The sequence below is a fragment of the Eurosta solidaginis genome, chromosome 2 (genome assembly GCF_040869045.1).
Source record: "Eurosta solidaginis isolate ZX-2024a chromosome 2, ASM4086904v1, whole genome shotgun sequence".
Classification (NCBI taxonomy): domain Eukaryota; kingdom Metazoa; phylum Arthropoda; class Insecta; order Diptera; family Tephritidae; genus Eurosta; species Eurosta solidaginis.
In genome coordinates this window covers 152193423-152208561 of record NC_090320.1, presented here as the reverse complement: position 1 = coordinate 152208561, position 15139 = coordinate 152193423, and the positions used below count along the sequence as shown (strand labels likewise).

Sequence of the window (15139 nt, the reverse complement as noted above, 5' to 3'; positions counted from 1 at the left end):
GACGTGTCAACTTTTATATTGACAGCCAAGCAGCAATTAAGGCAATAACCTCGCATAGCATCTAAAAGTGTGTTAGAGGGTAAGCCGTCTCTGGAAAGAATCGGGACAGCGAGAAGCATACATCTATATTGGGTCCCAGGGCATAAGGGAATAGATGGCAATGACAAAGCGGATGAACTTACTAAAAAGGGCGCATCCTTTGAAGCTTGCTCAGCAGAAGTCCCAATTAGATTGGGCGAGATTAATAGTAGTCGAGAGGTGCACATGATAGACCAAGCGGTAAAGGCGTGGGTCCAAGCTCGGCAATGTAAAGTGTTGAAGATTATGTGTAGGTCTAACAACCTTAGACTAACAAAGCTGCTTCTAACCAGGGATGCACCGTAACGTTAAGCTAATCGTTTATCAAAAAATTTCCACCGTTTCCGTTGAAACACTTCGAAATATTATCGATAAAGAAATTATCAAGATAAATTGTATCTCGTTTTTAACCGAAACGAAAAGCTTTCGTTAACGTTAAAAACGTTAACAAAAACGTGATACTTTATGTTTGAATTGTGCTGGCAATGCTATATCCATGGTGAAGCCGTAAGGTGGTAACAGCGAGCGGACATACACACAAACTCCATGTAATTTGTTTGTGTAATTCGTTGGTGGTAATGTCAAAAATACTCTGAGAAATGTTCGTATTGTCAAAATTCATGAGAAACGTTGCAATCAGATTGGCTAATGCTTTCACCTTAATGACTCCGCCATCAATCGGCTTTGCCAGCATAGTTTGAAATTAATAATCAACATAAACGATTTGATTTCGTTTTGATATGGCAGAAAACGAAACAAAATCATTTCGTTAATTTGACGTTCTTAACGTTAATTATCGTAACGAAATGATATTGGTTCGTTGGTTAAGCATGCCTGCTTCTAACAATAAATAGCTGCAGACTCATGACGGGTATTCTGACTGGACACTGCCTTCTGGCACGTTTTGTGGTCGTGCCCTCCGCTTGCCTAGCTAAGACTCCAGCTATTAATAGTGATATATCTGTCAGATCTAGAAGCGTCAAGTGGCATATGTTCTAGAAAGCTTCTAGTATTTTCCAAGAGCACGGAATTATTTTATAACATAGGTCCTGGTTTTTGATAGGGTTTTTTCAGTTTGGTCGTTAAACAAAATTCTGTTAGCACTACGGACTCATACAGTCGTTGGGAGGTCCTCATGGGCCTGCCAGTTCAACCTAACCTAACCGCAGCATTCCATATGATTGATGTGTTGTCGTTTTTTCTGTTTCCCACGATTACCGCTTGGTATAACTTGCATTTCGTAAAGAGATTCGGTACAAATTTACCACTGCTAGGACGCGCCTAAACTCAAGGCTTATTGAAGTCGCGAACTGGACACTTTTTCGGATAATGGAGGTGTTCCTCGACAGTCGAGAAAAGCAAAAACTTCATTTCGGCTTTCCTAAACTCACCCTTCCAAGTGTTGATTGCGAGGGTAAAATTGCGTAAGCGTTGAAATGCTACTCTTAAGTCACGATAGTGCTCGTCGATTGACTTGAATGCAATGGAAATGTCATCAATGTAAGAGAACACGAAATTAAGTCCACGTAAGGCTTCGTCGGTCAGCCTTTGAAAAGTTGAGGCGGCATTGCAAAGGCAGAAGGTCATAAATGTGAAAGTAGTCGTGATTGCTGCTCTTGCGATGTTGTCTTCGTGGATGGAAACCTGGCGGAACGCACGCTGAAGGTCGAACTTTGAAACTATATTCTTACTTCGTAAAATCGCAGTAAAATCTGTTAAGTATGGAAGATGATATCTGTCGGAAAGCGTCTGTGCATTGAGTGCTCGGTAGTCAGCTCACGGTATCCAAGTTCTATTGCTTTCTTCACAAGGTGTGACAGACTTGCCCAATTAGTGCTGGATGGACGACATCTGCCTGCTTTCATCAAGAATTTGAATTCGTTTCGCGCAGCTTCTAACTTGTCGGGTGGCATTCGTCGAGGACAAGACACAGGTTGCCGGTCGTTTTAATTTTATGAGTAATCGTGCACTTCGATGCCGATCTCTGTGTGGATATTGTGGTTATGTCCGAAAGTTCCTGTAATAGAGAGGCAAATGGATTACGTTTGTCAAAAGTGTTGATTTGAATAGGCTCGTGCGCTACGTATGAGGGGGCTGGCGCAAATCCTTGGGCTGAACCCTCCCAGAGAGTGCCGGCTGGTAATATGCACAACAGTTTCCCCTTCCAGGGGAGTGCTAGCTAAGTTTAGGAATTATCTCCATTTGTGCCCCAGCTCCTTAATAGCTTAGGCATATGGAAATGGTTTTTAAACGTGGTCTCAAGGTGGGAACTGGACCACGCCCAGTTGAAAAGGTGGTCCACACCTAATCCAGGGTGTTATGCGATTCCGTGCCCATTGGATGGTTTGCAGTCAGGGGCATCCGACTGTATTCTTACGGAGCCTCCCGGATACCGGTCCACCTCCGGGAGTAACGGCGACTTGCTGCGGTATGGGGCTCTACCGCAGTCGACCGCATTGTTTCCCCTATCCCTTTAACTTCAGGCTGCCGAACGGTCTCACCTTAGTAGGCAGCTAAAGAACAAGATATATTAATGAATAACAAAAACCTGGCCTCGGACCCCTGCACGGGTAAAGATGCCGCCCTTGGACTAGGCATTAAAAAAGTCCACAATTCGTCGGGAACCGCACTGACGGCACCGACCAGGCCTTCACGGCAAGAAAAAAATCTTCGGCCAACTGTGCAAGCTAGCGGAAGAACTAAACCCCTTGAGGGTAAGTCCAATTCCGCAGCAGCCGGCAAAGCTAGCCCCAAAGAGGGAAAGCAATGTCCGACTGAGCAAGCACAGGAGGCCCGTCCCACGCCCGTACCGGGCACCTCTTGTCAGCAGGTGGCTGGTAACAGCACTAAATCCTCCACGGACAAAAGTACTGCCTCCACCGCTGCAAAGTTACCTCGCAAGCCGGCTGAACCCCTTGAGGGTTCCAAGGCAAATAAGCGAATCCCGACTTCGGTCCGCAACCAGCGGAACATTCGCAATGCCGTCAAAATCGTTGAGAAACTTGGCAACTCTCCCAGCGACAAGTTGACGGCAGAGCAAAAAAGTTCTCTGGCCTGGGCCAGGAAGATTATTGCTGCCAAGAAGAGCAGCAACAACAACCCCACCCCTTCCTCTTCTGACACCAAACAAACTTCTGACCCGAAGATGCCGGCCCTTAAGAGACAAAGGTCTATGGGAAATGCCTCGAGCGATCCCAAAAGGCACCGGCCTTCGGCCTCTACTCCCCCTGCCCTGACCAAAACCTTCAGCGAGGCGGCTAAGGCCAACTTTACGCTGGCGGTTTTGAACCGCGGTCACCCGGATGGGAACATGACCCCGGATAACTGGAAGGATGTCCTTAACGGCCTTCTCAAGATCTTTAAGGACATCATGACCAAGCATCCGGGGCCGGCTCCCACTATCCGTGATGCCGGCTGGTACCAGGGTAGGGTCAAGCTTGTTTCCTGCGCCGATGAGCGCTCGTGCAAGCTCTACAAACTCGCCATAGCTTCGCTGGGACAGCTGTGGCCTGTGGCCAGGTTGGATGCGGTCGGTGTGGAAGAAATTCCGAACAGACCGAGAGCCTGGGCCTGGGTCCCAGACGGCATAGCGGATCCTGGCGAGATCCTTGATACCATCGCGGAGTCGAATCCGGGGCTGCCTTCGAGCGATTGGAGGATAGTCCGGGTCGGCGAGACAAGGGCGAAGCAGCGTTACTTTCACTTTTCGGGCTGCAGATCTCCACGCAATCTAACCCAGGGCCATTTCAACCCCTGGACCACATTGTAAGTGAAAAAGGAGTTATCTGGGCAATCAAGTCCTTTAAACCCTTCAAATCTCCGGGAACGGATGGAATATTTCCCGCTGAATTGCAAGCTGCAAGCGATGTTATAAGCCCGCTGCTAGCTAAAATCTACAAGGCTTGCCTCAACCTGGTCTATATCCCCACGGAATGGACCAAGGCAAAGGTAGTCTTCATACCCAAAGGAGGCAGGATATCGGGCAACAGTCCAAATGATTTCAGACCAATAAGTCTGACCTCCTTCCTCCTAAAAGTTCTAGAACGATTGCTGGACGCCTACATTAGACGATCGGCAAATAAGGCACTCATCTCCAACAACCAACACGCCTACTCTAAGGGCAAATCCGTAGAGCCAGCTCTACATGCTATCACTACTAAGATAGAAAAGGGTCTTGCCTTTAAAGAATTTACGCTGGGTATCTTTCTCGACATAGAAGGAGCCTTCAACAACGTTCTCCCAGCAGCGGTCACAAAATCTCTACGTTCTTTAGGGGTGGAAGAGCCTCTTGTGAAGTTCGTCGAGCTCCTTCTAAACAAGAGAATCATTATCTCTGAGCTGGGCAGCTCATCGTTAATAAGGTATACCAACAGAGGAACCCCCCAGGGGGGCGTTCTTTCTCCTCTACTATGGAACCTGACGGTGAACGCTCTGTTATCTATACTACGGCCCACCGGATGCCAAGTCATTGCATATGCCGACGACATAGCCTTGACAGTTACCGGCAAACACCTTCCGGTGCTTGGCGAACTCCTGCAAAATGCTCTTAATCTAACAAACACATGGTCTATGGAATGCGGACTCAGCATCAGCAGTGAAAAAACTGAGATGGTGCTTTTTACCCGCAAACGCAGTATACCGGAATTTACCCTCCCATCCCTAAACGGGAAGGAAATCAAACTCTCTACCGAGGTTAAATATCTCGGAGTTATTCTAGACAGGAAGCTTGACTGGAAGCGAAATGTGGAGGAACGATCCAGGAAAGCCACAATGGCTCTCTACGCTTGTAAGTCGGCAATCGGAAAAAGGTGGGGTCTCCAGCCACGCATAGTCCATTGGATCTATACGGCAGTGGTGAGACCCATACTCTTCTACGCCGTCACCGTATGGTGGACGGCACTCGATATCGAATCTAACAGGAGTAAAGTAACGAGAGTGCAGAGGATGGCGGCAATGCTCACCAGCGGTGCCCTTCCCTCCACTCCCACCAAAGCTCTTGAAACCATATTATTCCTTCTCCCAACTGATCTATATGGCAGATACTGTGCCTCCTGCAACGCGGCGAGGCTCAACGCTATCGAACCATGGAGGGATTGCAGGTTTGGTCACACCCGGATCCTGAAGCAAGTCCCTGAAACCTTCTTGAAATTGGACCATACAACATCGCCCCCTTGCTGGGACAACAAATTTTCCACAAGAATCCCAGAGAGGAACGAGTGGGCAAACGGCGTAGAGCCGGGATCACACGAAATCTCCGTTTGTACAGATGGCTCTAAACTAAACAACAGAGTCGGCAGCGGGATATTCTCGGAGAAGCTCAATCTAAGCGAGAGCTTTCGCCTACCTGATCACTGCAGTGTTTTTCAGGCTGAACTCATAGCTATCTGGGAAGCAGCCCGCTATCTGGCTAACCTACAGGTAACCAATTCTATTTCAATTTTCTCTGACAGCCAAGCTGCCATAAAATCCCTGCAATGCAGTAACACCTCGTCACTAGTGGCATTGAAGTGCAGAGAAACTCTCAACAAACTAGCTGAAAATTGCAACCTAAGCATAATATGGGTTCCTGGCCACTGTGACATCTCAGGAAACTGCGCTGCGGATGAGCTAGCTAGGGAAGGCACCAACTTGCAAACAACAACCTCCGCTGATTGGGCCAGCCCTCCTCTAAACACTTGCAAATACCACCTGCGATCTCTTTTCACGGATCAGGCAAACGCCAGATGGGCGAGGGAACCTACATGTAGTATATCCAAGCAAATCTGGCCTAAACTGGATGAAAAGAGATCGCGATCGGTGATATTATTAAACCGTATCTCTATAAGCCCACTAGTGGGCCTTCTTACAGGCCACTGTCTCATGGGCACTCACGGTGCCTATATGGGCCTGCAGACAAATGACTTCTGCCGCAGCTGTAGGGACGAGGAGGAGATAGAAAGCGTTGAGCACTATCTGTGCCACTGTCCCGCACTGTCAAAAACCAGGTACCAATGCCTCCCCAGACACTCTTTTGGGTGCCTTGCGGAGCTTGAATCTATAAACCCAAACGATATCTTGCGTTTCATTAGGCAAACGCGCTGGTTTGGCCTCACTGGGGTCTAAACTCTCCTCTTCTTCGAAAGTAGGGTAATAGGAAATAGGGGCCCCCTGCGTGGTAGCACAACGGGCCACAACGGCCTACGTGAGTCTCCGCTCGGACAGCGGAGGCAGCCACTCTAACCTAACCTAACCTACGTATGCCGAGAGTAGTGGGGCACGAAGTTGGTTATGTTGTCAATGATTTGATTGCGGCGCAATTCGAGGAGCAGGTCATAGAACCGGATAAAGTCGGGTCCAATTATTGGTGTTGTCACGTCGGCAATTATGAAGGATCATTGGAAGTTGCCACGAAGTCCAAGATCTAAATTGATCCTCTTCTCCTCGGTTACTTTAATAGGCGAATCTTTCGCTGCGTATAGCGTTGCTACTGTAGATCAAACATCTCTTAGCGACCAACGAAAGTACAGACACATCTTTTGTCTTGTACCTGCAATCTATATAATTTTGGTACTTCTGCCGACTTGATTACGATATCCGGGGTGAGAGAGATAGACAATCAGCTCTGGAGGTTAGCAATTGGTGTAGCTGATTTGTGATTACTACGCCGGGAGAGGTTTCTGCATATTCGGGCATTACGACATTACGCGAGCGTGAGCGAACAGAAAATTCTATAACGGCTGTACGCAGCTCTGTGATATCATTTTGATGGACCGCTTTGATTTTGTTCATTTGACTTGGCAGGGATAGCATCCACGATGGAGTGCGCAATTTTCGTAAATTCAGTGGCCGTCTCTGACGATGCAGCTACAACAGGCTGAGCGACTTCAGGTAGGCGCCTTGTCCATAGGCGTTTCAGCGCACCTTTAATTATAAATTTCCGAAGGTTTATTGTCCCCCAACGGCACTTCAGATAAAAGTCGGTTGAGTAGTTTCTGCTCGCTGTACGTAGCAAAGTGCTCTATAATTTTTAAAAATAAAAAAAATGTAAGGCGCGATAACCTCCGAAGAGACCTAAGGTCGAGCTTCTCTATAATTTTTGCCCTTCACATAATGAACCGGCCGACTTGTGGGAGTGAAGGTGTAACGTCGTTAAGCTGAGCGATAACTTTGGGATCTAGCGCTACGAATATAGTAGCTGTCTTTTTCTTGTCAGTTGTAATCCCGGATGCGGAAAAACTTAATGCAATTGCTTCAATTTTATGTAGCACAAAATGTGAAACGTCTTGTTCGTTTGCTGGCGAATATAAGAAGGAAAGAATGAAGTATCATCGTAAACAAAAATAAGATTAAAGCTAATATGTAAAAACGATTGCAGAAAGGATTATAACAGGGTGCCAGGGTGCCAAACTTACCTGAGATGAGTTGTTTTTAGCAGTGTCAAAAGTCATCAATTTCATTTGCTCTTCTAAGTGTGATACTTTGGCTTCCGCTTCTTGTTTCGCTATTTCCAGCTTTTCAAGTTTTTTTTCGAACTCCTCAGAACGTTTTATTTCTTTGGTCTTTACTTTTTCGACAATTTCGTCCAAAATTAATGAAGTATCAATATTAAAAGTTCGATTTTCAAAGTTAGGATCACAATACCCTTTGTGCAAAACTATCTGTTGTATACATTCTTCAATCAGTTGATAATAAGCTGGCCGATAGTAGAAGTCATCTCTTATGTAAAGCAAATGTTGAAGGATAGACAACAAATATGGCTCAGAACTTGTATCCGTTACAAGATTTTTCAAAACTTCAAAACAATCTGTCATATCATCCAGGTTAAAGCTTACATTTTCGAACCTCTGTGTAAACTCCTCAAAATCATCTTCACGTATTTCGTTAAAAATTTTGAAATGTTGTTTCAAATCATCATTATTACTTTTTGAAACAATGTCTTTAAATTGTTCGAATTTATCATAAAGACCCATTCTCATTATTTCACAACGCAAATGTAGACGAAAGTTCAAGTCACTAGGAGTGTTTGTTAAAGTATTTATAAATATAAGACTGTGACAAGCCAAATCCCTTTTTGAGTCATTTTTCTCCTCAATAAATAACGCATCGACAATTGGTTTAAAACGATCCCTGGCTTTATATTTGTTTGATGCGGCAGTTGTTATTGCTCTTAAAACTTTATCATAGCCGTTGCGCTCTGGTACAATACAAAATGATGCTAACAATTTTACGGCTTCGCACATTGTATTTGGTTTGTGAGGGTTTAATGACTGTGCTAATAGCAATATGACGGTGTGCAGTTCAGGTGTCAGTACTAAATTCAAACCCCATGTATTATTCATTACTGCTTTTAAGCACCGAATACACTCAAATTCTATTCTATCAAATTCGCGCTCTTTCAAGCAACGCCTTAATAGCAAAACAATCTCATTAATCCCATCTTCACCGAATTCTTTTATCCACGAAATAGGATTACTTGTAAGTGCTACTCGCAAACTCTCAAGACACTGATAAATTTTATTTTCGCTATGTTCTTTATTACGCAGATATTCTATGTAATCAAACGGTTTTTCAAACCGGGAGTTGGCACGGTGGTCATTTGATATTTTTCCTGTAATCCAAAAGATACTTTTCTTAATCTTTAATGAAAGACGAATTTAAATACTTAAATATTTATCCTTACTTATCTTTAAAAGGATGAGCGCCCTAAAAAATAAGTCAATTTAAGCAAAAGGCGCTGAGGCTAAACTAGACGTGAAATTGGTAATAAGGTTAGGATTTTAGACGCTAAAAAATGCAAGTTGTCAAGTCTGACACCCTTTTTGTTGATGTGGAGCAATGATGCAATTACTAGAGGAGTTTGCCGCTGTCAGCCTCTTTTCCCAGTGAAAGACCGTCTGATGCCATAAAACTCGTCTGAGTTTACTAAATGCTGGATCGGATATATATACCAAAATCAGCCAGAGTTGTTTATAAAATCAAGGCTATCTGGTGTCCTTATATTCGATAAGCTACCCAGATTTTCTAGAAAATTGCTTCCGAAAGATCTTACATGACGTTTAGCTAGAGCAGGACATTTATGGTTATTAAGCGGAATACCCATAGATAAAGCCCAAAGACCACTGCAGACCGCTTCCTACGGCAGACGGTTCTTCGTACCGGAGAGACTCGGGATTTTTTTCCCGACCAAAGGCTGTAATTTCAGTGTAACCCCATTTAATTTCTTGCGTCCCTCCCACAAATTGTCATCCTCGGAGCAGCTCCTTGCAGCTGGACTGCTCTATACCCTCCTGCTATGGGAAGGTATTTAACCTAACCCCGGTCCCAGGCTGTGGTTCTGCTGCATATGTCGGAATGGGATTTATCTTAGACGGTCATACTTTTGCCAGTGTGTCACGAGTAGAAGATGGTTGCACCGTTCGGGCTATTCTGGGTTAGAACCCAATGTTCGTCGCCCCCGAAATTCCTATAAAACCATGTGCTCCCTGCTGTTCACGTCCAAAGACGTCCCGCGGTTCACTCTCAAACGTACCTCCGCCACCTTCTAGCAGCGACGCTGCTCAGCAGTCCACATCAACCGTCCGCTGTTGCTCGCGCCAAACGGCGCTTCCACCTAACGCGGCCGCTACAACCCATCACTACAATCTACGTAGCACGGATAGTAGCAATGCCGAGCATCAGCTTTACCCCCGCCCTCCCCACCCTTTCCGACACTCGTACTCGCGTAAGAAGGAGTCATCAACTCCTTATCCCCCACACCGTGTGTTCCGTGTGCCAGCTCAGAATATTTATGATCGCGGCATCGGTCCAATGCAGTTCATGCCTTGGCCTATGCCACCTTCATAGATGCTCTGGGCTTACAAACGGCAACCGTCCGACCAGTACATTCGTTGCACCTTGCTGCCAAAACACTAGTACCAACACATTAACACCAGGTACACCAGCAGCAATCGGACAGCACACTCGACAGCGCCTATATCCTTCATGGCGCCTTCATCCACTCCCTTCCCCACCAGAAGGAGTTACAATCATTTCCTATGCTGACGACTGCACGATTATGGCTACAGGGCCTGGCCCTTCAATTGATGAATTAGTTTCTAAAATAAACAGCTATTTCTCCGATTTTTCCGGTTTCTTCACCTCGCGCAACTTGGCATTATCACCGACAAAATCCATGGCCACCCTGTTTACGACGTGGAAGGAACAGATATTGGACGTACGCGTCGATGGTGTCACACTACCGACTGACAGTCACCCAGAGATCTTAGGGGTAACGTTCGATAATACTGTAAACTTCAAGGCTGATGCCGCCGTGATTGTTTCTAAAGTACAAAGTTGCAACAAAGTCCTTAAGTCGCTTGCCGGCAGCACATGAAGAAAAGATAAAGAAATGTTGCGAACCACGTACAAAGCAATTGGCCGGCCGCTCATGACCTACGCGTCCCCAGTCTGGTCGCCTGGTTTTAAAAATACACACTGGAAAAGGCTGCAGACCTGTCAAAATGCTGCTATCAGAACTGCCACCAGATGCCCCCGAACACCAAAGAGATCAATATTAAAGATCACAACGAAATGCTGCACAAGCAGTTCTTTGCTAAATTGTCACAGACCAGGACATCCTAGTAAGCAACTGCTTGATTTACCACCGCCTCCATGGGGATTAAGGCAACATCTCCTAAAGCACTATGACGAGATCCGGCACCTGCCAATACAGCCGTTTTATCCAGGCAAGCATAAGCAGGCCCTTAGCGGTGAGCCCCGTTATTAATATGCAATATCCCACCCTTGCAGAAGAAGAAAGCACAAAGGAGACACGAGTCACCCTGGCCCAAATTCGTTCTGGATACTGTAACAGGTTAAACTCTTACCTGTCCATACAACATACAACATACGTAATGTATGTCCTGCATGTGATGTGTCCCCACATGACACCAACCATCTTTTCAACTGTAATGTGAAACCTTCGCCTCTAACACCTATCTCCCTATGGTCAGCCCCTGTTGAAACAGCCAGTTTCCTTGGACTCCCATAAGAGGACTTTGATGACAATTTTTGAGTGATCGTGCCGATTGAATGAGGCGAAACACTGTTGATACAACAACTACCGCTGCACAGAGCTGGGTAAATCCAATTCCATTACATTACCCATTACATTCCTCAGTAATTGGAAAATGTAATCAATTCCTTTCCTCCACAGCAAATCATTTCAATTCCTCAAAAAAAAATACCAAAAGTAATTTCGTTTTTTAAGGCTCAAGTACAAAAAATGTTTTGTATGTAATTGAAAAAAAAATAAACAAAATACTTTGCTCAAATATAATTTCTGCCCCAGTACTTTCGACAGGAATTGCAAATGTAATTGAAAACTTTCCAATTACATTACAAGGAATAGAAAAAGTACTTTCGAATTTACCATTCCATTCCTCAAAGGAATTGCGAGAGTAATTGAAAAACTACAAGTTAGTTTGTGTATAGAAACTTACTCCGGTTGATGTGGGTGACTTTTCGGGTCACACTTTTCATTATTTCATCAGATTTTTCTTGTGAGTGGTAACTGAAAGCATTTGGAAACACCAATGAATATAAAATCATTATCCTCTTAAAGTTCACAGTTAAGTAAGGGCATCTCCTTTCCTTCCTCCGTTTTCAAAGCGTGGTGGCTATAAGAAAGCAGCATACTTTTTAATTTTCTTTGATACATTCAGCTGGCATAACGTAAACACCATTAATTATTTAAAATGCGTTTTCTTTTGTTGTTACATATTTCACAATTGCAATATAGAAAACAGGATTCCGGCACAGGTGTAAAATGTATTCCAATCAAAAATAATTTGTGTTGATGAAATTGTAAATTTTTCGCATGAATTACCTGGCTTTATATGGGAAAAGGGTTTGGAAGTATGCTTCTAATATCCCTCATTAAGGCAGGCACCTTGTCGTTTGTGTGAGGGCTAAGCCGAACACCATAGCGCCCGACTATGAGGCGCAGCGGTTTAGGACTGGCACCTACGCCGTTTCGCCTTATAGGAGGACGGCGGAATGTCGGTGACCAAGAACTTTCAACCCCTTAATCCACTGCGTTATTCGGACCGTGCCTGTTGGACGAATTGCAGCCAGGGAATAAATTCGAATGAAGCCTTCCCGATATCGGACCACTCGTGAAATATTGATGGCATTACCACAGTAAGGGACGCTGCTGTGGAGGACGGTTCTTTCCCCGTACATAATACTGAACCGCTGAGCCCGCCTTATCGGGCAGATGGTCATACGACGAATATCAGCGACTCATTATTTAATTCGAATAAGGACGGTGATAATGGGAGGACTGAGTCACAAGCCAAAAACGACAAAAATGCATTAAGCGATGCATCGGACACGGGGAGCGAGAGTAGTGCTGATTCAATGAACTGCGTGTTGGAAAAGCATACAACTGAAAACGGAGTAGAAGAGTGGAGAAGAGTACTGGGCTGAGGAAGTAAGAGAGCGCTGTCGCATTACCGATCAGCATTAAGCATTGTCCAATGCCTGGGAGCAGTGGTCGACCCAACAGAAACGGAGGTCGAGCGCTTGGAATGGGCTCATGAGGCGGTAGAAGTAGGTCGAAGGCAGTTCAAAAGTTTTGCTGCGAGAAACCTTCGGCACTGCAACCGGTACGAGTAGGAGGAAGTGTCGAATGGCAGAATGAAGAGACAGCGTTCGGAGGAAGGTGAAAAGTCTGCTTTCAAGAGTCTGAAAGGACCCAGTCCCAGAGCCGCGAGGCAGGGCAGACGTATAGACAAGATAAGTATGCCTAAGGCTGTAGAGCAGGTGGTCCCAATAGCGAGATAGCAACTACCTCGAAAGCTGCAAGTCAGAGGAAGGACATCAAAAGTGGCGAAGTGCCAACTAGGGAAGTAGGAGATAAGCCAAAGGGAGAAGTAGCTGAGACTCCGGCTTTCCGACCTTCTAAATAAATTTGTCCAAATGGGGTAGTCATGCCAATGCTGAAACATCTTGGCGCTGAAGGAGAAAGCTACCTGACGCACGTTTTCAAGCCTGAGAACCTGGCTAACGAAGGTGAGTTATAACGACCGGTATCACTCCGTTCGCGTGTAGCGAAGAAATGGGAAACGTTCCTGCTTCGTCAGTTTAGTGCGAATCTTCGCCTAGCCACTCATCAGCATGGCTTCCGCAAAATACATACCACTACCAGCACTGTCAAAAGCTTTTGACACAGTCAACCACGGTACTATACTCCAAGATATAGAAGATTAACCCTTTCCCCTTTTTATAAAAAGATAAATTGGAAATTATCTGAACCTAGCCGGCTAAATCCACGGTCACTGTTTTGCGACGTGAAATATTGGACGTTCACGTCGATGGTGTTGCGCTACCGATTGTCAGCCATTAAAATATCTTAGGAGTAACATTCGATCACACTCTCACCTTCAAGACGTATGCCATCGAAGTTGTATCTAAAGTACAAATCCGCAACAAAATCCTCAAGTCGCTTGCCAGTAGCACTTGGGGAAAAGATGAAGAAACGTTGCTAGCCACGTACAAAGCAATAGGCCGGCCACTCAAGAGCAAATATGAACTACGATGATGCAATGTTACCATAACCTTCCTCATATATGGCGAGAAGCAATGAATTGCAAGTCATTGAAGGCAGTGCTTGTGTTTTAAAAACATTTTATTATGGTCCAAAAAGTTACTATGGCCTCATAAAATCACCGCTTGAATCGCAAAAATATTTTTTACACTAAGAATTTTTCAATTACTTTTGCATTCCTTTGAGGAATGGGAAATTCGAAAGTACTTTTTCCATTCCTTGTAATGTAATTGAAAAATTTTTAATTACATTTGCAATTCCTTTCGAAAGTACTTGGGCAGAAATTACATTTGAACAAAGTATCTTTTTTCTCACATTATGTATTTCTGACCAGTTCGTGTTGAATCTGTAGGTATATTATTAGGCTTTTCCGGTCTAAGCTTTTTTAAAGTGTGAAATAAAATTACATTATTCCACGTTTCTAACCCAACGTTTCGCTAATAACTTTTTAGCATCATCAGGGGTATATGTTTATTTGTTGAATCTGTTACAAACAACAAAATACATAAAATGTGAAATTACATACAAAATATCCTGAATTTAATAAATCCGTATGAAAAATCAACTAAAAACAGATAAAAATACATACACCCAACTTACAATATTGCACTCTGCCGAAGGTTTTCCTCTTTTGAATTTATTTAAAACTATTGTTTTTGAACATAAAACACCTTTGAAAAACATAAAAACATTGAACATTTATGGACAGTCAATCAATACCATCTTAACGCTATGGTAATCTCGTCAATACTAAAAGCTGTTTTCCTAAACACGTAATGTAAGCACATGCTATATTGTCTGTATCTTCTTTCTTGTGAATCGTCTTTTCTCTTCTTTCCATGATTCTCAGGCTTTCTAAAGTGTATCTTGTTGTTTCTTTCCGTTCCCTATCAATAATTTTCGCATTAGTAAAGTCAGCTGAGTATCCACTTGATATTATGTGTTGTGATAACGCTGTACTGTTCTTTTGTTTCCTTATATCCGCTTCATGCTCGCACAGTCTAACACCTAGGGGACGCTTCGTTGTGCCAATATATATTTTGCCGCATTCGTCGTTTGGTTTTCCTTTGCAAGTAATTTCCTAAATGACGTTGTTTTGTTGGTGGAGATATACAGGACACTTTGTTCTTGTAAATATCGTTGACAAAGTGCAGTTTGACTTATAGGCAAGTGTTGTGTTTGTTGTTTTTATTATGCTGTGATCAATATTTTCAGTAAGTTTGGGTATGTATGTCACGCTGTAAAACTTTTTCGCTGCTTTCGTTTCTAAATTTGTTCTTTTGTTAGGTTGGTTGCTGGATTTCATGATTTCTTGGTCTATTAGTTCTCGTATTAAATTATTAGGACAATTGTTGCTGCGTAAAATATTATAAATTTTTTGTATATTGGCATTATGAAAAGTTTTGTGGCTTAAGGCTCGGTGCCTCGGGGCAGCTTGAGCGCCGACCATATGGCCATAGTAGTATAGTATCATCAATCACAAGACGAACGGAC

At 44.1% G+C, this 15139-nt stretch overlaps 1 protein-coding gene across 5 annotated transcripts in view; it reads right to left on the bottom strand.

Moving 5' to 3' along the window:
• dia (diaphanous related formin 1) overlaps nt 1-15139 on the bottom strand; it is a 506452-nt gene that overhangs the window by 255026 nt on the left and 236287 nt on the right. For all 5 annotated transcript variants that reach the window (XM_067766335.1, XM_067766336.1, XM_067766334.1 and 2 more), the window contains exon 3: nt 7470-8665. In XM_067766335.1, the coding sequence (XP_067622436.1) occupies nt 7470-8665 (1196 nt within the window). The remainder of the gene's footprint in view (nt 1-7469; nt 8666-15139) is intronic.